Source organism: Podarcis liolepis (genome assembly GCF_965112155.1).
Source record: "Podarcis liolepis genome assembly, chromosome: 1".
Classification (NCBI taxonomy): Eukaryota; Metazoa; Chordata; class Lepidosauria; order Squamata; family Lacertidae; genus Podarcis; species Podarcis liolepis.
Genome location: NC_139554.1, coordinates 44,342,483 through 44,364,079, shown reverse-complemented (window position 1 = coordinate 44,364,079; position 21,597 = coordinate 44,342,483). Strand labels below are relative to the sequence as shown.

The following is a 21,597-nucleotide window of genomic DNA, read 5'->3' as shown; positions in this document are numbered from 1 at the left end:
TAGTAGTAGTAGTAGTAGTCTGACCTAATTGGGGCTGGTCTGACCTAAACTGGGAGGGATTTCCATAAAATTGCGGCCACAATACTAAACACACAGGTCCTGCTGGGTAGAAGTCATGCATCTGAGCCATAGGAGACTACTAACTCACCTGAAGATGTCAGCACTTGGGCAAGGATGTATTGGGAGAGAGCAAGGCTGAGCTATTGCTAGATTTAATTGAATGAAAAGTCAGAGCAACACAGAATGTTTGGAACAATGCTAAGAGTGTGTGTCCCAGAACTGTGTGTGTTTCTTCTGCCTGCTCACTCATTGTTTTCTCTGAAAGCATCTTTGTGCCAAATATGAAACGCTCCAGCACCAGATGGAAGTTGCTGCCAAGAGAGTTGTTGCATCCTATCAGCTAGCAGAGGATATGGTGGATCGTGGCCATTTTGAATCCCGGGAGATTCGGAAGAAACAGAAACAGTTGCGGTAAGAGGAGATCTTCTGTCATCTTGGCTTTCTCTTCTGGCAGGGAAATAGGAAATGGCCACATCCAGATCCTTGCTAATTAAATAATATATAAGAAAGATCTCAAAAGACCAAAAGCTTTCTGAAATGATCTTCATCATGGTTTCTTTGACACACAAAGCTGGTCCTTCTGATTTATCACTAACTTGTGAAATACTGATCAGCTGACAGTTGACCATTCCAAAGAAGTGTTTCATTGACCCTTTAGAGTTGTGTGCATAGGAGACTGGCCTTGTCCTCTAAGACAGCAGTGGAAGGGAGTCTTCTTCCCAAAGCCACTTTCTGCCTAGGAACAGGAAGCGGTAAGGAAGGACAGAACTAGCTACAGCTGTTGGAGGCTGGACCTTTCCTAGCTAACTGTGTTACCTTGAAGAAAGGCTCCATTGTTTGGGACTTATTCTTTAGAGGAAAAGCAAGCAATAGATACTGTACAAAACTATGCATACCAGCCCAGTTTTCATGTAACACTAAGCCAAGCAATGGCTTAGCACAAACAAGGAAAAATGGAAACACTCGGGACATGGGCATGGGTGAGAGGAAACCATGGCTGTTTTCTTCCTCTAGCCTTTCGGATGCTGCACTAAGCCATAGTTTAACTTAACATGTTGTTCAAACTCAGGCTCATGGTTTAAATATCTCCAGACAAACCATGAACTGTAACCAACCAAGGCTTGTCTTATGGTTCATAGTAGAAGTCGAGAACCTCCAGACCACGGGCCAATTTGGCCCATGAGGCTGTTTTCCCCCAAACCTCACCCATTTATCCCACACCTGACATCATATGTGATGTCAGGTGTGGGGCAAGCAGAGATGTGGCTGGATCAGCTGTGCAGTGGAGTTCCCCATGAGGAACCCAATCACGTAGTCATTCCTTGCAAAAAGCAGGCTTGAAGTCACTGCCCATCACCTGATAGGTGATGACTTCAAGCCTACTAATCAGTGGCACTTCAAAGCACCACGCAGGTCTGCTTGCAATCCTGCATGCTGCTGTGAAGTCTCAGTGACCATCACCTGATATAATTATGATGCAAGGTGTATTTATATCATCTGATATAGTTATGAGGAGAGGAGATAAGGAGCTGGCCCATTGACAGATCCCCATTGCTGGATTATAACATGTGTTTGTTGTGGAACTGCTAAGCCATGAGCCTGGGAGCGACAATATTTTAAGTTGTCTAAAGATGCTTTCAGCATGCATAAACAACTAGAACCAGCACTGGTTCCATTTCATGTTTTTCAACCTGTTTCCCTCATCAGGAACAATTGGGATGAATTGCTGGAGATGATAAAGTTTCAAGGCGAACGACTACAAGATGCTGAGTCAATACACAAGTGTCTGCAAGACCTGATGGAAGCCCTTGTCCACACTGAGGTTATAATCATGCTGGAAAATATATGGATTGGTTATTTTGTTTCTGCCCATCTACTGTGTCCTATGAGGGCCACATTAGGTGTGAAGAGAAGAGTGTTATGCATATGCATTAGCATAATCTATCCCGGCTTTCCCATACTTGGCACTCTATATGGGTAACTGTCACAGGAGTGTGCTGGTCAGAAATCACACAGTTCAAAAATGGAGTTAACTCTTTATTAGCAAAAACACAATCTCCACAGACATGGACAAGTGTCAGGCCTAGTGAGCAGAGCAGATCATGCCTGGTGGTCTTCTTGAAAATCAGTCAAGCCTGAAAGTCCCCATCTCTTCATAGCCGTCTAAGTCCCCTCTTCTCCAGGGCTTTTCCCAAGCAATTGGAGACTGTGCCTGCATGCAGCCAACCTTTCCACCCTTTTCATGCCTCCTTGTTCTGGGAAACAAGCAGGGAGGGGAGCTTGTCACAGCAGGAGGGAGAGGCACCTCTGACTCTTAAGCAGCCTGACTCATCTCTGCGTCTTGGCCTCCCTCATCCCACCCTCCTGCTGCTTCAGCTTCTGCCTCTGATTCTGAGCTACTCTCTGCCACAGACTCTCCCAGCTCACTAAGCCCTGTTACCTCTTCAGCTTCTGACACCTCCTCTTCCCAGTCTTCTCCCTCTGACCATGCATTGTTGTCCTGGGCTCTGAGCTTTCTTCCCTTGATGGTTCCCCAGCTGGTTCCTCCCTCTGCGTCCAATCAGGCCATGACAGTAACAGCAACAAAATGTAAAATTACAGTATGATATAGATAGATAGATGATAGATGATGACAGATGATGATGATGATGATGATGATGATAGATAGATAGATAGGCCATAAACATGTAAAAGCAAAACAGAAAAACAGCAGTCGATAAACTAAATATAAATAAGCTATTTACTCACACACTTGCTCCATGCACATCCCAAGCTTGGTACAGTGGTGCCTCGCAAGACGAAAAGAATCCGTTCTGTGATTCTCTTCATCTAGCGGTTTTTTCGTCTTGCGAAGCAAGCCCATTGACGGATTAGCGGATTAGCGCTATTAGCGGCTTTTAGTGGCTTTTAGCGGCTTATCAGCTTATCGGATCAGCTGATAAGCGGCTTAACGGCTTAGAAAAAGGGGGGGAAGGGAAAAAAACCCGCAGGAACTCACAATACATTTTCGTCTTGCGAAGCAAGCCCATAGGAGATTCGTTTTGCGAAGCACCTCCAAAACGGAAAACCCTTTTGTCTAGCGAGTTTTCCGTCTTGCGAGGCATTCGTCTTGCGGGGCACCACTGTAACTGATTTGCCTGGATAAAGGTGCTGAACTCTCCCCTCCCTAACCTCGTTCAGACTGGCTCAATTCCAGCAATAGGGCTGGGCTGGGGAACAAAGTGTTTTATGCAATGGGGTTCTGTGAGGCAAGGTGGGAAGAGTTTAGCTCTCCTCATCAGTGTGCTTCCCTTTATGGGGGAAAAACAGGCACACAACCCAGCCTCCATACTATATGTGAATGGGAACAATATGTGCATAAGTACACCTGACTGTTCTGACACATATACTGTGGCTTAGCTTTGCATTTCCCTATACTATTTGGGACCAATAAGATTGTCTCATCCCTTACATACCAAACTGGTTGATGTACACTGCATGAGGGAGCAGGGGCAAAGGAAGGTGTTGTGACACCCGGGGCGGGCATCGTTACATAGGACGCATGTGCGGCATCACTCTATATATGACGCATGCGGTGTACGTAGCGATGCCGCACATGCGCTGTATAGCGGTTTGCCGCCAGCGTCATTCCAGCACCGTACAGACGGTGCCAGGATCCCTCCGTTGCCGCCACAGCCACATGTGGAGGATCCTCCATTTGCGGCTACAGCCGCAAGCAGAGGATCCTGGCACTGTCTGTACAGTGCTGGAGCGGCGCCAGCAGCAAACTGCTATACAGCACATGTGTGGCGTTGCTATGTACAGTGCATGTGTGCAACGGCGCACATGTGCAGTACTTAGCGGTTTGCTGCCGGCGCCGCGATCCTCTGCTCGCGGCTGCAGTTGCAAACATAGGATCCTCCACATGCGGCTGTGGCGGCGCGATGGCTGCTCGCACCACCGCAAGCCCCTATGGGGTGACTTTTTGTCACCCCCACAGACATGGAACCCGGGTTGTACTGCCCCCCACGCCCCCCTGTTGTGACGCTACTGTGAGGGGGGCCTCCTTTGGACACCATCTCATCAGGAGACCCAATCTGTACAATGCAGGGATGATGAATTAGTTTGATGGCCCTTCCCCTTTGAAACTCCCTCCCATTCTCTTTTCGGCACCTGTGCAGATTTTTATCTCTATTCTATTTGGAATTGATTTTATCTATATAATTGTTTTATATGTGTGTCTAGTGCATTCTGAAATTGCTTCAAGATGCTTCATAGGAAGTGATTTGTGAATGAAATAACAATAATATATTTACACTTTGTTTCAAATAATCAACCCATTAACGGCAAGCTTCCCCATATTATTTCACTAGGAGAAGTCCAAGGCCATCCCTGATGACATTGCTAGAGACCTGGGTGGTGTACAGTCCCAGCTACGCAAACTTGCAACCCTCGAGCATGAACTGTCTGGGAATGAGCAACAGGTAAGATACATAGCAGTTCACAGATGGCAATTGGAAGCCAAAGCCCCTTCTGGCATCTCATAATTTGCTCATTATCTTGTAAAATGGTTCATTCCAAAACAATAACTAGACATTTGTAAAAAAAAAATTAAAAAATCTGATTGTCTATCTTCTCATTTGCATGACAAAACTACTGCTTTTTTTATTTTCATCAGATCAATGCCACCATTGAGTTTATTGAATTTCTTGTTGTGAAACTAGAATAAAAACACTTGGGGGGGGGGGAGTCACTTCTCCACAATATGATTTCATATTGTGTTATTAGGTTAGGTTTTTCAAGAAGGCTGAGTATGAGACGCTCTGGTGCCCTCCCTTCCTGTGCATGTGCTATGGCATCCTCCTTATTCTTTTTTTTGCAGCTGCAAGAACTGATTGATGCTGCAGATGGCGTTCTTTGCCGGTGCTCCGAAAGTCAAATGCAGGAGATACAAGAAAAGCAGCAGGCAGTGGTAGAGAACTGGGAGTCCTTGAGGTGCAAAGTGGAGCAGTGTAGGGAGCAGTTGGAACAAGCCTGCAGACTGTACCACTTTCAAACACAGGTGAGCATTTCAGTGTGGTAGAAATTGAAGTCAATCTTTCATCAGGTTCTTTCCACACTTCTCAATTACACACAAAAAAACCTGATTTCACAGAGTTAATAGGTGGGTGTATTAATATATCTAATGCAGTACAGTGGTACCTCGGGTTACAGACGCTTCAGGTTACAGACTCCTCTAACCCAGAAATAGTACCTCAGGTTAAGAACTTTGCTTCAGGATGAGAACAGTGGCAACAGCAGGAGGCCCCATTAGCTAAAGTGTTAAGAACAGTTCCAGGTTAAGAACGGACCTCCAGAACAAATCAAGTTCTTAACCCAAGGTACCACTGTAATCTGCATTAGGAGACATGTAAGGGTTGCTTTAGGGGACAGAGAAGATCATGAGGCCTATACATGCTTATATCAATGATGCTCAATGCTTTTTTTCTGGGGGTACTCAAGGATATGCAGTACGGCACTTTTTTCAAATGTTAAAAGTGTGGCACTTATTGTAACAACTTCCTGGTGAGTATCACCACTTTTTTCTTTAAAATAAAAATAAAAAGCACTGGTGTATGCTCTGTAGCAAAGGAAATGCAGTGTTTGGCCTCTGAGAATAACATGCAAGTGTTAGACAGGCAGTCAAAGGTTGCACACCAGTGGCAATCAGTAGAGAACACGCATTCATATGTATACAGAGAAAGAAACGGATGGACAAACAATTTTCATGGAGCAAAAGTCATCTCCTAGAAATTTTAAGTGGATCAGAAAAGAAAACTGGATTATCTATTCCCACAACTGCAAACAGAAAATCCCAGAATATCACTGTAAAAATACAGAGATGCACTTCTTGCATATGGTTTAGCAAGATGTGTGTAATGTGGAACAGCACGTCATGACATTAACATTGGTGTTTATCTGTAAAAAGTCTAGGGACACCCCTTCCTAGTTCTGGCTTCAGAGAAACTGCAAGAGCATACTTTGAGCAAAACAGAGTGACCACAAAAGTTCCATGTAAAGAATGGGATGTCTGTTCCCAGCAGCAGGCTATGAAACTCATCAGTGCCACAAGCAGCCACAGGTGGCTTATTCTAGCTGTCATTTTCATTTCCCATGCATTTATTCAACATTGCCAATCCAAGCTATAGTTGTTAAATCCTACTTGGGAGTAGATCCATTGAAATCAATGGACTTCAGATACTCCCATTGTTTTCAGTGGGTCTGAGCATGGCACAGGTGGATACAATCCATAATCCTTGGCCTTCATCTTTTATTTTTGTCTTGGCTTTCAGGCACGAGACTATTCCTCCTGGGCATCAGAAATGATGAGAGAAATGATGATGGAGGACAAAATTCGAGACATGTCTACTAGTGACCTGAAGCTGACTCAGCACCAGCAGCTGTTGGCAGAGATTGAGGCCCGTGATGACATGTATGAACGTGTGCTACAGCTGGGACAAGAACTGCTGCTGGAACAGAAAATGCCAACGAAAGACGTACGTAGGCATAATGTGGACTCATCATCAATGCACATTGCTCACCAGTGTTTCTAGAGGTTGCCTTCCTAACCAGTTATCCCTTTTGTGTATGTGCTGCAATTAAACCATCAGTGAAGATATAATCATAATGACTGAATGTTCCTCAGAGGGAAAATGGGTTACTGAAACATATCCAGATCCAGGTTTGTGAAAACAGAGAGTTGTTTCCTTTTTATAAAAATCTTGAGCCCTAGTAGCATAGCCAAGTCTGACACATAAGAAGCATCACTCACACTGTTTTGTGGATTATCATGGACATTTTCTGTTGTTTTCTTATATCAGATCCAAGGCACATTGCAGGCACTGTTGGAAGAAAAGGACAATGTGTACCACAAGTGGGCAGAGAAGAAGGAATGGCTGGAGAAGATGCACCTTCTGCAGATGTTTTACAGGGACTGTGAGCACCTAGAAAATATCTCAAACTCACAAGAGGTAGGTAAACAGTGGCAGTATGATGGGATGCAAAGAAGAGCTGGATGAGGCAAGCCTTGTCATCTCCCTTGTATATACATACACACACAAACATGCTTGTGGTGGCAATGTTGGACATAAAACAGCAGAATCTCGTGGTATCTGAAAGACTTAACAAATCAGTCACACAGTGCATAATTAAACTATGGAATCCGCTCCATTGAGAAGTAGGGATGGTCACTAACTTGGATGACTTTAAAAGAAGATAAGGCTATCAATGGCTATCCATAATGGCTATGGCTTACCTCAGAGGTGAGGAACCTCTTTTGGCCAGAGGGTCAGATCTCCACACCCCTGGCAGGTGGACAGGGCTGCTCATCTTTCAATCATCACTTGCCCCAAATAGCCTAGTGGGCCAAAAGGGAGGCCTGGTGGACCAAGCTTGGCCCACAGACCAGAAGTTCCCCATCCCTAGTGCACCTCCACTGACCAAGGCACCATGAGCACCAATAACAATGCCTAGTCATCATCATCATTTTATTTGTATGCCAACTTTCCACAGTTGAAACTATGCTCAAGGCGGCTTACAACATGACAATATTTACATAATTACAAACATAACAGAAGTCATAAACAATAAATAAAACACATCAAAAAGTACACAACCAAATGGAAACAATTTCCACGTAAATCATAAGATCTAAAACTAAAGATACAATATCAGTAACAGCAACAAGCTCTCTCAACTCCCCGTAAACAATACTCCAGCCCAAGAATCTGTTCAACAGCCTCGGCTTTTGTAGCTGGAGTCAGTCAGCACTCCACTCTCCCAGGCCAGATGGGAAAGGGCCAGCAAGGCAGGGTGCAGGTCTTCCAGGGCTCACAGCCAAGATAGTCTCATTTAAAACAACACAGATAAAAATTAAAAACAATTTAAAAGAGGAGCCCTCTCTGTTGAGCAGCAACCGCAGTCCTTGTGAAGCCTGGCAAGCCCCGCCCCAAGCCAGGTGGAGAAAGGCAAGGGCAGGGCCCTTCAGTCCCTCAGCAGGCAGTTCTCCTGGGCAGCAGGGATCTTGAGGGCCCCGTTGCCTTTAGCATAAAGCTTGGGGCATTTATGCCTCAGGAAACTTAACACAACTACAACTCTGGAAATGTTGAATCTGACAGGCAGCAGTTGCCTCACCCAGTAGCACCATCCCTAGAAGGAATGGGTCAAGGCTCCAATTCCTAAGCATAATACCTTATGTTGTGCCTATGCATACAACTGAAATCAAGTCCTTGTCCCTGAAACAGAGGAGCCACTGGAACCTCAGAGGACTAAGCTTCAGATGAAGCTGCCTAGGGAATCCTGTTGATTCCAGCTCACATCATCTGTAGTGGAAGTGGCCCAGCAGTGTCTGCAGGGCTCTGCCAAGGAAAGAATAGGAAACTGCCCATGTTTCACCAGATGCCTCTGGTTGGGCTGCATGAGCCCCACTGTTCCTTGCCTTTTCTCAGCCCTTAGAAAGTTATGCGGAGCCTGCAGCCCTCCAAATGTTTTTGGAGTGTAGTTCCATCAACCCCAACCAGCATGGTCAGAGATAATACACCTTGTAGTCCAGCAACTTCTGGAGGACCACATTTTCCCAAACCCTCCCTTAGCAGAAACAGCATCCCAGTGATGGTTAAGGGCAGACTGTCTCTAGGGAATGGGGGAGAGAAAATTAATTCAGATTGCATTTAGAGGCAAATGTATCAAATTCAGACTTTCCCAAACAATATGAGAACCAAAACACAGCTGTCCTTTGAAATTTGCACTTATCCAAATGTTTCAATGAAGTTCTCCAACCAAACAATGTTTACAAAAATACATATATTAAGAGAAGGTGTGCATAAAAATAGATATATTAATGGTGTCACACTAATCGGCATTTACTGATCAGGCTTAGCCAAGGACTTACCTTCAAATGCAGAGTGTTTAGTAGATAAAATGTACCTTTTTATGATTCACAGTGGGTGGTGACTTTGAAACCTACTACATCTGTACATAAAAGTTTTCACTAGGTTCAAAGTGAAGTTTTCCCCTCGGGCGAAACATCTGAGGAATTTCAGAGGAAGCCAAAACAGTTTTGATAAAACGAGAAACACTTCTTAGAGAAGCTTTTGCACATTCCAGACTTATAAGTGTGGAACGTTTTGTGGAAAGTTCCTAAACAGTTACGTACTAAGGATGTAATAGTGCATTTGCTCACCGATGCCATGTTTTTTCCGCATTCTCATCTATTTATTCTGTTGCTAATGTATTTAACATACTCATGCCATTGATGCCATGTTAATACAACTCACCATGTTGGACCTTTGCTGCAAAATGCAATGAACACATGGTGTATCACTTAAAACCCTACTTTTCCATTAGCTCTACCTCTGCCTAGGGAATGATGAGTTTATAGAACTTGGATGCTAAAGAGGTCTCACCAAATTCAGTTTGGATCATGACCCAGATCGGTCTGCTCAGTCTAGTCTTATCGTTAGGATCTCATCACATGATGGTTTGATAGCTGCAACACTGCCTCTGTCATGTTTATTATTTTATTTTCATTTTACAAACCTGAACTTTTGAATTGGATTGGAACCCCCATGATACTAATGCTATTATTTGCTACATTGTGTAGAGAACCCTATGCTAGACATTAGACTTGCTGAGTTGTGCTTCCCGTCTCTCTCGTGGGGACCTTGCCACCCTGAGATTATTGTTTTATAGAGCCTCGGGGCCCTCTGTCTGGGTTAGGATAACCACCCAGTTAGATGAGGATTAACCTTTTCCTTCCTGACAAGAATCCCCCCAAACTGCTACTTACTTTGGGAAGGAAGCAGCTATTTAAACTGATAGCAGCGGTTAGCTACATAACATGCTCCAAGACTGGTGAAAGGAACTGATGAGGCGTAATGAGAAGGTATGAGGCTCTAGCCTTGCTCTCACACTGCTCTCCTTTGAGACTTCACTAGGACTGAATTCTCAGGATGCTAGACATTTGCCATGTAAAAAAATATGTTCTTGCACAACTAAAATTGGGGGAAGGGGAACCAAGTCCTGGTTATATGACCTTGACTCCTCCCACCCCACATTAAAAGGACCAAGTTGCATTTAAATATTTGCATTTTCTCACTGCATCCACAAAGGCTTCAGGTGGAACTTCCTAGTTACTTTTAGCAGAAAGGTTGATAGTTTTGGTTGGCTCAAGCGATCCTCTTTTTGAAAAACATTCTGACTCGGCAGTGTGCAATGTGTCATTCTCTGTATTTTTGGTAGGGGGGTGTTGATGGTGTCACAAACACAGTCACATGAATGTGAATAGGTGGTTTTTTATATATATAATCACTGTGGATACAAGCAGAGCCCAAGCTGTTCATCATTTTGAACATGGGCCGTGCTGTGCATACCTTGATACAGAGACTACCCCTGAGGTGGTGTATAGTGAAAAGCATTCAGCAGTATTCTGAAAGAGAACTTTTCCCCATTCGTTCCCTGTGCCAGTGTGACGGTATTGACTATGTGCCAGCATCTTAGGTTACATCCAAGTTACTTAAGCCTTCAAAGGATTTCAGCAAGGTTTAGCCTAGGATTGCTTAGTTCTAAAGTAAATAAGAGCACATATGGAGGAAATTAGGCAAACATCTATCTTTTTATTACTGGCTTTCTGGTGTGCCATTACTTGGAACGGTTGTAGGAAATTCTTCTACGACCTGTTAAACAGAGATCTTGCTATTCTGAGTGCAGATAGGCAGTGACTGAGAGAGGGAGAGGAGTACAGCTCTCTTGCTTTTAACAACAGCAGAGCACATTGCGATCTGCTGTTCTCAAGGCAATGGAAGTGCTGGTGAGCTAGGCGCTTAATCCGTTTATCTGGAGAAATTGTAATAAGGTCAGCATCCGTCTTTGGATAGCATTCCTGGTTTGACTTCTGCCTCATCGCTACTAGTTTAGAGACTTGTTCTCGTTCATCTCTCTGTCTGCTTCCTGCACTCTCTTGACATGCTGCAGGCAGGATAAATATCGCAGTTGTGCTGAAGGAATACTGCTTCTCCTTCTTCATTCAGTTACAGATTCTGTATCACTTCTTTTTTTGGAGAAATATTTATTTGCTCTTCACCTCTCCTTCACACTCAAGAGAGAATGGAAATTTCCAGTGCCAACAGAAAAAGGATGAAAAGTGTGTTTTAAAATACAGAGCACAGACGCGTCTCCAGCTTTGGTCTCCCGAATTTAGGATTAAAACTGCAGGATGTCATGCCCGGACCATCGCAGCAAGACTTCGACCACACCCATCTATATTTCAACTGTGGAAGTTATGTTGTCTTCCAGTCAAGTGACCCCATCGCTGGCCCCCAAATCAGCTGTCTGGGGCCGCTCTTTCCAGAGGATGCCACCAGCAGCAATTTTATCAGACTCAGCCTGGTATTTTCCAACTCATTCATCACCCGCAGATACCTTGCCAAGAAATGACATCTCACCGTCTCACTCGCTATCTTCTGAGGTTTACAGCTCAAGGCTGGATATAGTCTTGGCACATACAGATAAGGGGAATGGTTTCAGGAAAGACAACAGTTGTGTTAATCCTCCTGGCATCAAGTCGGCGTGCCCTGCACTTCACAGAGATCCTCAGTACAATGGTTACAGCAGTGTTGGTACCCAGTCATCGCTCATCTCCAGCAAGCAGTGCTCAGGATGCGACTGGAGTGCTTGTGCTTCTTCTCCTGATCACACTAGTTCCATGCAGTTTGCAGTACCTTTCCCACCCGCTGCTGCTTCCAGAGCTCTACCATGTTGGACATCACGCCTGGATGTTTCTCTGTGTGCAATTCCATCTCAGAGCAAAAAGCTACATACAGCTCTGACACCTTGTAGTTCAGAGCCGCCAGTCCGGCATGGTTACAGCATGTGCAAAGCTCAGCTTCCAGATCTCCATGCTTCAGTAAAGCTTTATATTTCAACTTGCAGTATAGCAGTAAAGCCATTTAGGACTTCTTCTCAAGTCAGCAGCCATGGTTATTCCAGTCTTTTTTTACCTCGTAGAAAAAACATGTCGCCAGCATCTTCCAGTCTTGCAACAGGTCCTCAGATGACCCATCAAGCCATCCCCTCAAGAAGCTCTGCAGATCTTCAGATTACACAGCTTCATGTCACTTCCACGGCTAAGTGCCCTGGTCTTCCCCAGCAAACAGTTTCCAGAGAGATATGGTTATCTCCAGCTACAGTGTCTAAAGGAGATAATCCTGTTGGCAAAAGGACTGTTGCAAATGCACATTTAGATCCTGATTTGGTTGTCTTTCAGAACCGTCATTCAACCGGCAAAGAGTTTGGGAGGACCTCCAGTGCTAGGATAATTCCAGATTGCCATAAGGTTTCCAAAATAACCCTTATACTTGCCACCCCTTGGACATCCTTCCCTATTCAAGTGATAAAGGAATTCAGGAAAAGCCCAGCTCCTTCGGTCTTCATCAGAGCATCAGGTTCAAACACAGGTGTTCCAGCGTTCCAGACAGATTATATTGGCTCTGGCTTCTCACTGTCAATAAACCCTGTTTGCTGTCCTGAATTCCAACCTTTGCAACAATATGATGCGAATTCACAGTCAAAACCTTCCAAGGAGCCAAACACTATAAGGAATGTGGATCAAGATACACTTGTGACAAACATGCAGGCACATACAGCATCCCGCAGAACTGGTGAGAGTGCATGGTGTCCATCTATCTCTGTAAAAATTGCTTCCTTTGGAGCTGGGCGGAGAGTGGTGAAGATTTCCATTCCATTTTAGAAACCTATGAAAACAAGCATAACCGTGATTTTTTATGTTTAATTTGAATTTAGTATCTGTTCAACTGTTGTTCTTTGTTGCTGATGCTTTTTTCTGGTAGTGGTGAATAAGGCCGCCCAATGTAATTCTGTTTTGTTTTCCTAAAGTGGAGTTATTTGTTTCTTCCTATGAACAGTGAGACTGTGGGGGCAGATTCATTCCTTTCTTTAGATAGGTTTGTCTGTGTTCCTAATTTTAGATGCTAACTTGTCAATTGCTGCTTGAATTTTACTTCTTCTAGCTTTCACCAGGAACAAAACAAATGTGGGTTGTAAGAAAGACCCAAAAATATGAGTTTTAAGGGGGAAATATTTGTGTGTGTTTGGTTATGTCAAAACTCAGCTCATATGGCTGAATTTCCCCTGACTAAAATATGTCTTGAAAGCTGGCTGGCTACTGACAGGGTCTCTCATCCCATCAGTTTCTGGTTCTGCCAGCTACCCATTAAATGGTATAATTGAAAAGAAGTCTGGATGCTTTAAAAGCTAAAGTGCTTGGGAAGTTTTCTTTTTCTTTCTGTACATGCTATATTAGCCTGTCAGCCAGCTGAAGAAAGGGGTGTGTGACCTGAAAACCGGTCATTATATAATTGGTGGTGGTGGGTAATTTCTATCACGCTAATCTCATTACTAGCCTGGTTGATGGGGGTCGTTATGAAAATTTAAAAAGAACACCACCATTTTCTTTTGCCTGCTGTGTCCCAACTCCTTGCATATAAGCTAGCATGTTGGGAGCTGGAATTTAAAAATAACAACCCACCTATACCATTGGACTCAGAGTGGCTGCCGGAAAGGTTCAGGATTCAGCTGAAATGATCTAAAACCTGTTGAAAAGCCCCAAACCAAAAGACATTTCTACTCATCCATAGTCAATTGTGTAATCTCATTATGTTTGTCATTGCTTACGAAAAAGGTTGTTTTGTTTTGGGGGGGGAAGTATCACCTGATTTTTCTTATGTCTTTTTCCATAATGTTTTCATAGTGAGACTAGCAGAGAGGCAAAGGGTAGAATTTAATCTTAGGTCATGATTCTGGGGCTCTGCATTCTACATCTCTATACATAGGCTCAAGATGCAAGCATCTTGACATTGCCACCGTGCCATACCTTGCAGAATATTTCATTTTCCTGGGAAAAATGTTTCAGAAATAAATCTTTTTATGATGACAGAAAAATGTGACTCGGCGTGTTTATTGAAACCTAATTCTGTTGTTGTGGTCCCTGGAATGGAGCAGGGAAAGCCCTGCCCCGTAGCCAGATGCAAACAGCTGTGCTATATGAATGGATGCAGGGAAAGTGGGAAGGAAGCGGAATCTCATTCACTACCCCGTCCCAATGCTCTACACATTCATATGGCTTTCTGCACAGAGACCCTAAAGGCATACAAGCTTTTATGCAGGTAGGCTTTCAATGTGTGGCCTGTACCCTGAAAAAATAAAAGGGCATAAACCCCATGCCCACAGCATATGTGCATACAGTTTATACACTTGCAGGCACTGTGTTTGGAGTGTTAGGGCAGGGCTGACACGCAGGACCAATACATGTGTTGAGTCACCTCCCATCGTTATTTGGAAAGGGCACATGTGTATTCCAGACAAGCACATTATAATCTTGCTCAGCTTGAGATATAATGGCATCTGAAGGGGGCGAGTGGGAAATCCCATTTATAATAATGTGTAAAGTGCTGTTCTGCGAATATTTGTTGCATTTCACATCAGCTGGATAGTTATGGTGCAAATATTATTTCCATATAGGAAAATGGCAACATGTTATGCAGTCTTTAATCATAGGTACATGCTGATGTGGATATGTTGTGGAAGTAAATTTTAGTGTTTTATGGAAATTCTTTATTCTGTAGTTTAATTTTATTTTATGTTTTAATGCTTATATTTTAAAGCTTATGTAACTGGTTTTTATGTCAGCAAACTTCTTAGAAGCCTATTTAGGGGCTAAGCTCTTTAATAATAGTAATAAAAACACACATATTTACATTTTAAAAATGCATCTAACAATATCAATATGTGCCTTATTCCACCCTCTATCTGATATAATACTAGATCTGGTGTACAGCTCCTGAGTCTCAGTGAAGTCAGCAAGACTGGATTCCAAGTGAGCATGCACAGGATCTAGCTGAATCCGTTCCTGTTACTGAGGACAACTTAGTAAATACATTTTTCTGCATGTCATCAACACTAGCTAGATTTATTACTGCAGACTTGCACAACCTGTGGTCTGTATCAAGCCAAATGCAGCCCACCAACTACGTATGGCTGGCTGCCAAGGATTCAATAGATCCCTTGTTTACATTGCATGCTGTTAGGGAGTGCAAAAAGCAGAGACGATATCAAGAGGAGCATAATATATTGCTGATGGACTGTGTTCAACTTGCCAGGCCACAAGCTGAATAAAACTGTACTACTGCTAATGTAGCTCATCTTGTTTTGACGCAATTGTGGTCAAGCAGAAGCCATGCAATGTTTAGTAACAACAGAGATTTGACAGCTTTCAGTGTGACATTTAAAATTCCACAGACGTATAAAGCTGGTAGCGGTTTAGTTTTGCTTAACTAGACCAGCAGTCCATCTGCAATTGACTTTTCCACATACAACTGGAGTTTTAGATGTAGAACTACAAAACATCAGGCTCCAAAGGGCACTTTCATACTGCCATACTTTTGTGTCTATCACTCATACCTTCAGACAGATGCTGTTATGCATCCTTTGAGTCATACGAGTGCAACTTCATGCCTATCACAAAAGAAAGCAGGTAGACTTTGATAAATAGCAGCAGCTAAATAGCATTTTCAAACAACAAATCTGCTACTGTAACTTCCAGGCATCCAAATTTCCCTGAGCAAGCAATGCAGCTAAAATGGCCTCACTGAGTGATTGATTTGACTAATAGTGCAATAACCATCCGCAATCTTAATTTTATTTTTAAAATATGCTTTCAGGTTTGTTAATGAATACAGCCTGACAGCTTCTCATTCCTCAACATTCCTTATCCCTTGAAGACCTTTTAGCCAAAAGACAAAATGTAGTACAGTGACACCTTACCATCTTACAACCCTTTTACCGCTTGCTGCCATTCCACTGCAGGTGTTATTTGAAGAATTATGCCTTTCCATTAATATGCATCTTCATGTCAGCGTTCCACTGAGCGATGAGAGACATTTCTTGTTCCTCATTTTAAATAGTCTCGGAAAAGAGAAAAAGGTTGTGGTTTTTTTCAAGGAGTACCCAGATGTCCCTACTCTTTCAATGGATCAGACAAATTATGTATGTTCTTTAGAAAATATACAGTATAATCTGAGGTTACTGGAATCTTTTGAACACCTAGCCTTTGGTGACACACATTCAGGGAAGTAACAAGATATGTCCCAATAACTCCTTGATCAAATATAACAATCTTAACCAAAAGTGATTTTCATTATTCACAGACATATTTGAAAAGCAGTGACTTTGGGAGCACAGTAGATGAGGTGGAGCAGCAGATCAAGAAACACGAGGCTTTTGAGAAGCTTCTGGCCTCTCAGGTTGAAAAGGTAAACACTTATACGATCCTGACCTTAAAGGAATGTGTATTTAGGTTATAGGCAAATGCCCAGTTGGGTTCTTAAGAGTTGGTTAAGAACTGGTTAAGATAATTGAAATAATTTCTGTGCTAAGTGAAATCAGTCAGAATCATGGTTACAAGAGCTGATTCACGCCACCATTTGGGGGATCCGTTTTTTTCAGTGTCTTTGGAAGTTCTTCTTGAGACAAAACATCTGCTAATTTTTGAGGGAAGACAAAATAATTTCAACAGGTATAGGCCTAGGATTGGTAATAAGGGTGTTTTTCAGCCGGAGCTCAGCTCTGACACCTCTCGGGTAGGCGCCATTGCTATTTTAAGAGAACAAGGGAGAAGATAATGGCGACCTCCAGCACTTATTTTTCTTGAAAAATAGCACTGGTATAAGACATGATTTTTACTGGCACAGCAGCCAGGATGGCTAAAGAGAATCGGCAGTTTCAAATATCCAGCATTTCTGATTCTCTCCAATTTCATTAGGTTGAACTTCAGACTTGCATTTCTAAGGATCTCTTTTGCACCTATATTGCCTTCCAGTAGAAAAAATTAATACTTTGTGAACAGGACAGGAAGCCTTGATTGATTATGTATATCACATGAACACACAGCTTTGATTTTAGGCTTGTTTCCTTCTCAGGAATTGTCTCTTCAGGAACAATCAAGAAGGCTGCAGCAGGACAGTGAACTGGAAAGAAAACAGATCGATCTCAAGCTCAATGCCATGTTAGAGAGAAGAAGATGCATCAAAGATCTCTCTCAAAGTAGGCAAGAAAAACTGCAGATAGCCCTTCTGCTGGCTCTTTTCTACCAAAATCTGTCAGAGGTGAGAATGATGCTATTGCCAAGATTACCTTTTGTAATTCCCAAGTACTGTAAAGCCCATTTCTATTAATCATGTACCCATGGTAGTGCAAAGAATGTGGTACATAATAAAGAGTATTACATTATGAGAGCCACATTTATTTATTGGGGAGGGAGGTCATCCCACAATGCTCCTGTAACATTTTGATAACCATTTAGTGATAACCATATAGGGATACCCATATAGGGAGGTTTGAAAGCCATATAGTGATAACCATATAGGGAGGGCCAATCACACAGAATGACCACCCAGCTGGGTTTGGGGGTGTCTATTCCATTAACTGCATTCACATCATTGGCCTTACCCAGGTGGTTATGGCCCTTTGGATGAAAAGCAGGAAGCTGAACATAATTTCACAGCAATCACCCAAATGGCTGCTGTATTTTCTGATAGAATGGCTTGCTATGTGGACCAGCTGTATCAGTAGTCAGGTATGGAAAAGCTGTGCACATCTCCTCCAGCCCCCATGGCCAATGGTCAGGGATGATGGGAATTGTAGTCCAACTAGGGACATAATAAGGCATTGTTTTCTGTTCCACCCTGTATTGCCTTCATGCAGCACTATTTCTGTCCAGCTGCCGTTCATCTAACACAAGAAGCTGGGTTATTTGTCTCAGTGACCAGTGTGGGGAAATTATGTAACCTAGGTTGTTTATAACATTAATTAGGTAAGTTACACTGTCAGTGTGTTGTTCCACCCTGTTCATTTCAGTGTAAAGGAAACACAATGCAAATGTGAAAGCAAAAAAGACAACAAATACCTCTTGTATTTGCTAGATTGATTTCTGTTCTGGACATGAGACAAATAAGCAAACAAGAGCAATATCTGCCCCTGTTTCTATTTTTATCAGAGTTCTCTGACATCTCTTAAGTCCAATAATATGTTGTGGTGTGTATGTTCCCCATTCTTGCCATGGATATATGAAGAAGTTAAAACTTGCCATTCTGAAAGAATCTGTACTTTTGTTAGCACAACCATGGATCAGCTTTCACTTTACTTTTTCATTAAATTTAGCCTGTTTTGAATATGCCCTTGGATTATCAGAACACGACTGGGGTGATCTTTGTCTTTGTTAGTTAGATTGATAGGGAAACCACTGTGTTAAATTCATGTGACTTAAGACACAAGGATGTCAGTGTTACATAGAAGGCAACACCAATATGTGTGAAATACTAACCACACTGATTCTTTGGTGACAGGCAGAGAGCTGGATTGATGAGCGCATGCAAAAGCTGGAGGATCCATCTTTCCAAAATCTTACCAACCTGAGTGACAAAATGAAGCTTCTGCAGAAACATCAAGTATTTGAGGCTGAGATTCTGGCTCACAAGGATCTAATTTCTACTGTTAACACGGTGAGTATTGAATGGAGGTGCTGTGATCTTTAGGTCCTGTAGGGGCCTTCTGCAACTGTCAGATCAAAAAATGGAATAGCCTTAAAACTTTTTACCGAAGAAGAAAAAGATTGAAGAGCCTTGAAATGAAAGTTATTGTTATCCCCCAATGTGTAGATCTCTTCAGGTCTCTGAATTTGCTTGTCTCCATGTACTGAAAATGCTTGGTTACAGCTTGTATGAATAAACAGTAGTTACGGTAATTGCTATTGAGAGAGGCCAGTTCTCTCCCTATCTGCAAAAAATAATATAAAAATAAGTACAAATTCCTGGTTCTACCTTGTCCTTGACAAGAAGCAGCAGCTATAAGGAAGCCTCTGGAAATTATTCATAAATAATAATGGCTCTCTCAACAGCAGTTTGTTTTTTTTAAAATGGGGTCACACATTTTTAACCTTATCCACTTTCACAGAGTGATAAATCTATATGGAACTGCAATGGTTGTGTTGTCCAGCCTGTTTCCTGTTGCTGCAGGAAACCTGCTATTACAGGCCCACATCCCTGATAGTTTGGCCCTGTGTCTCCCTGGTGTTGAGCTTTTCTTAGAAACATATGGAAATACTGTGTTTCATCTTTTTCTTCTTATTTAATTATTTCCTAATTACATGAAGCAAGGAGAAGCCTTATTGTGCCAGAATCACCCGAAATCAGGGGAAATCCGTCGTAAGACTCGTTTGCTTCAAGAACGGTGGGAGACACTGAAATGTGCTGTTGCTGCTCGTGGAAAGATGCTTGAAGACATTAGGGATTTCCTGGAATTTCTGCAGAAAGTGGACCATGTAGAGGCCTGGATCAGAGACAAGGTCAGTGAATTTTACTGGCTAGTTGCAAACTAGTCATTATGTGACTCTTCTGTAGACTATTATTACCATTTCCATACATTTATAGCTAACATGTTTTCTGTAGTTGCAAAGTCTACAGAAGAGTCACATAGTTTTATTTATTTTTGAACATTTCTCTGCAGTCTTCCCACAGCAAATGCATAAAGTATGTTTAGCATGCAGATCAAACATGCACATGCATTTTTAAACATATTCTGGCCTATTTCACACATAACCTAAACCATGGTTTATGTAACCTAACTGTCCAACCCAGCAGACTAATGGTTTGTTTTCTGCCAACAAACCATGACTGAAGCCATTCTTTGTTGTTGGCTTGTTTTAACCATGGTTTGGTGTTGCATCTGAACCCAACAACCTTGCTTAATCATGGTTTCTTTGGCTACCTCACAGTAGATCATCATCAAGGCATGAGTCAAGAGAAAATGGAAAAGAAGCCAGACTTTGGAAGAACAAGCCATGGCTTCTTTGCTCATCCATGAAACAACTCGTGATTTGTTAAACGGACCATGGGTTTAGTGTTATGTGTACACAGTGTTTTTTGACAGAGCTCTTCTCCCAGGAATTTGGCCTTTCCTGCAACATAAAATTATGTTTGCTATATTTCAAAAGTGCAAAATGCACACATTTGAACATTCAGAATGATGGTCATCATGAAGATATGGGAAATCTCTTTAACAAATCAAAAAGTATCTGTTTTAAAGTGGTCTCCATTTTCCTTCTCTAAAGAGCTGTCATGTGAATTTTCTGATGGATATGGAGCTTTTTGCCAGCTACTTACAGGAGCATGCTGGAAATTCATTTGCGTTACGGAAAACGGCACCTCTTCCTATAAGTACAGCGCATGCATGGAAATCCTTAAGCACAAAGCTTTAATCACAGATAACTGTGACTTAGACTTCTATTGTTTTGGCTTCATAAACCCAATGCCTTTTGAGACTGTGGGGATTCAGTTGTCCTCCTTTGTATTAGCATCTGCATCAAACATCAGGTTCTGTTAATACCTTTACCAGAGCAGAATGTAACACAGCAGACGTGATGTTACCTGATACTATAAAAAGCATATTGCCACTCTCAGAATGGGAATGACTTATAGGGGACAGAGTGGGAAAATACCCAGGTGATAGGTGATGGATGTCATCTGTTGATACCCTGGACCTGCATTGTGCGTGAGATATTAATGGAATGCTAATTTTACTGTGTTTTTTTCCCCAGGAAGTCATGATTAATATTGGTGATGTGGGGAATGACTATGAACACTGTCTGCAGCTGATGAAAAAGCTGAATGAGTTCCGAGGAGCATCAGGGGTAAGAGATACATTTCCAGATTCACCTTCCTCAGCTGGATAGCATCTACCATATTTTTCGCTCTATAAGACGCACCAGACACCAAGACACACCTACTTTTTGGAGGAGGAAAGCAAGAAAAAAAACTATTCTGAATCTCAGAAGCCAGAAGAGCAAGAGGGATCGCTGTGCAGTGAAAGCAGCAATCCCTCTTGCTGTTCTGGCTTCTGGGATAGCTGCGCAGCCTACATTCACTCCATAAGACGCACACACATTTCCCCTTACTTTTTAGGAGGGAAAAAGTGAGTCTTATAGAGCAAAAAATACGGTAACTTTTCAGCGAGCTGTTCAGACCTATTTGGCTGCTGCAAGTGTGAGTTAATACAATGCTAGATTGGTCTGCGTAGCTCTTGTGTCTACCTGCTTTAGGTTGAATCCACCTTATTTGCCATAAAGATCATTTGGCATAGGTCAGTGTCTCTTACAACATCAGTCAGCTATCCTGTAGCGGGAAGCAACCTACAAAGTTATGGGCCTAGCATATGTTTGCTAAAATTTTAAACTGAATGTAAACTTTATGTGAAAAACCCACCACATATTTTCTACAAGAAAATGAAAATGTGATTCTAATTATCCATCCAGACACTCATATTTAGTTGTATGGTGGAACACTGAGCATTTGACGGGAATTTTGGCATTAAGTTGCAGTCCCATTACATTGAGCATTTGGGGCTAACAAGGAATTAAACCCTTTCCTGCTCTGTAGGAAACTGTATGACCAC

At 42.5% G+C, this 21,597-nt stretch overlaps 2 protein-coding genes across 3 annotated transcripts in view; both read left to right on the top strand.

Moving 5' to 3' along the window:
• SPTBN5 (spectrin beta, non-erythrocytic 5) overlaps positions 1 to 21,597 on the top strand; it is a 113,931-nt gene that overhangs the window by 54,121 nt on the left and 38,213 nt on the right. For both annotated transcript variants that reach the window (XM_083504674.1, XM_083504675.1), the window contains exons 29-39: positions 326 to 471; positions 1,768 to 1,882; positions 4,413 to 4,523; positions 4,922 to 5,101; positions 6,372 to 6,575; positions 6,900 to 7,049; positions 16,299 to 16,403; positions 17,070 to 17,255; positions 18,495 to 18,650; positions 19,301 to 19,492; positions 20,744 to 20,836. In XM_083504674.1, coding sequence (XP_083360800.1) covers positions 326 to 471; positions 1,768 to 1,882; positions 4,413 to 4,523; positions 4,922 to 5,101; positions 6,372 to 6,575; positions 6,900 to 7,049; positions 16,299 to 16,403; positions 17,070 to 17,255; positions 18,495 to 18,650; positions 19,301 to 19,492; positions 20,744 to 20,836 — 1,638 coding nt within the window. The remainder of the gene's footprint in view (positions 1 to 325; positions 472 to 1,767; positions 1,883 to 4,412; positions 4,524 to 4,921; positions 5,102 to 6,371; positions 6,576 to 6,899; positions 7,050 to 16,298; positions 16,404 to 17,069; positions 17,256 to 18,494; positions 18,651 to 19,300; positions 19,493 to 20,743; positions 20,837 to 21,597) is intronic.
• On the top strand, positions 10,591 to 14,312 carry LOC310709215 (uncharacterized protein). Its single transcript, XM_083508509.1, has 2 exons — positions 10,591 to 12,734; positions 14,095 to 14,312. The coding sequence occupies exons 1-2, from the start codon at positions 11,291 to 11,293 to the stop codon at positions 14,295 to 14,297; spliced, it is 1,647 nt and encodes a 548-aa protein (XP_083364635.1). The 5' UTR covers positions 10,591 to 11,290; the 3' UTR covers positions 14,298 to 14,312.

Coding starts and splice junctions, on each gene's coding strand:
- LOC310709215 (XM_083508509.1), top strand. CDS start 11,291: ATGTCATGCCCGGACCATCGCAGCAAGACTTCGACCACACCCATCTAT. Junction 12,735..14,094: donor TACAGCATCCCGCAGAACTG/GTGAGAGTGCAT, acceptor GGAATGGAGCAG/GGAAAGCCCTGCCCCGTAGC.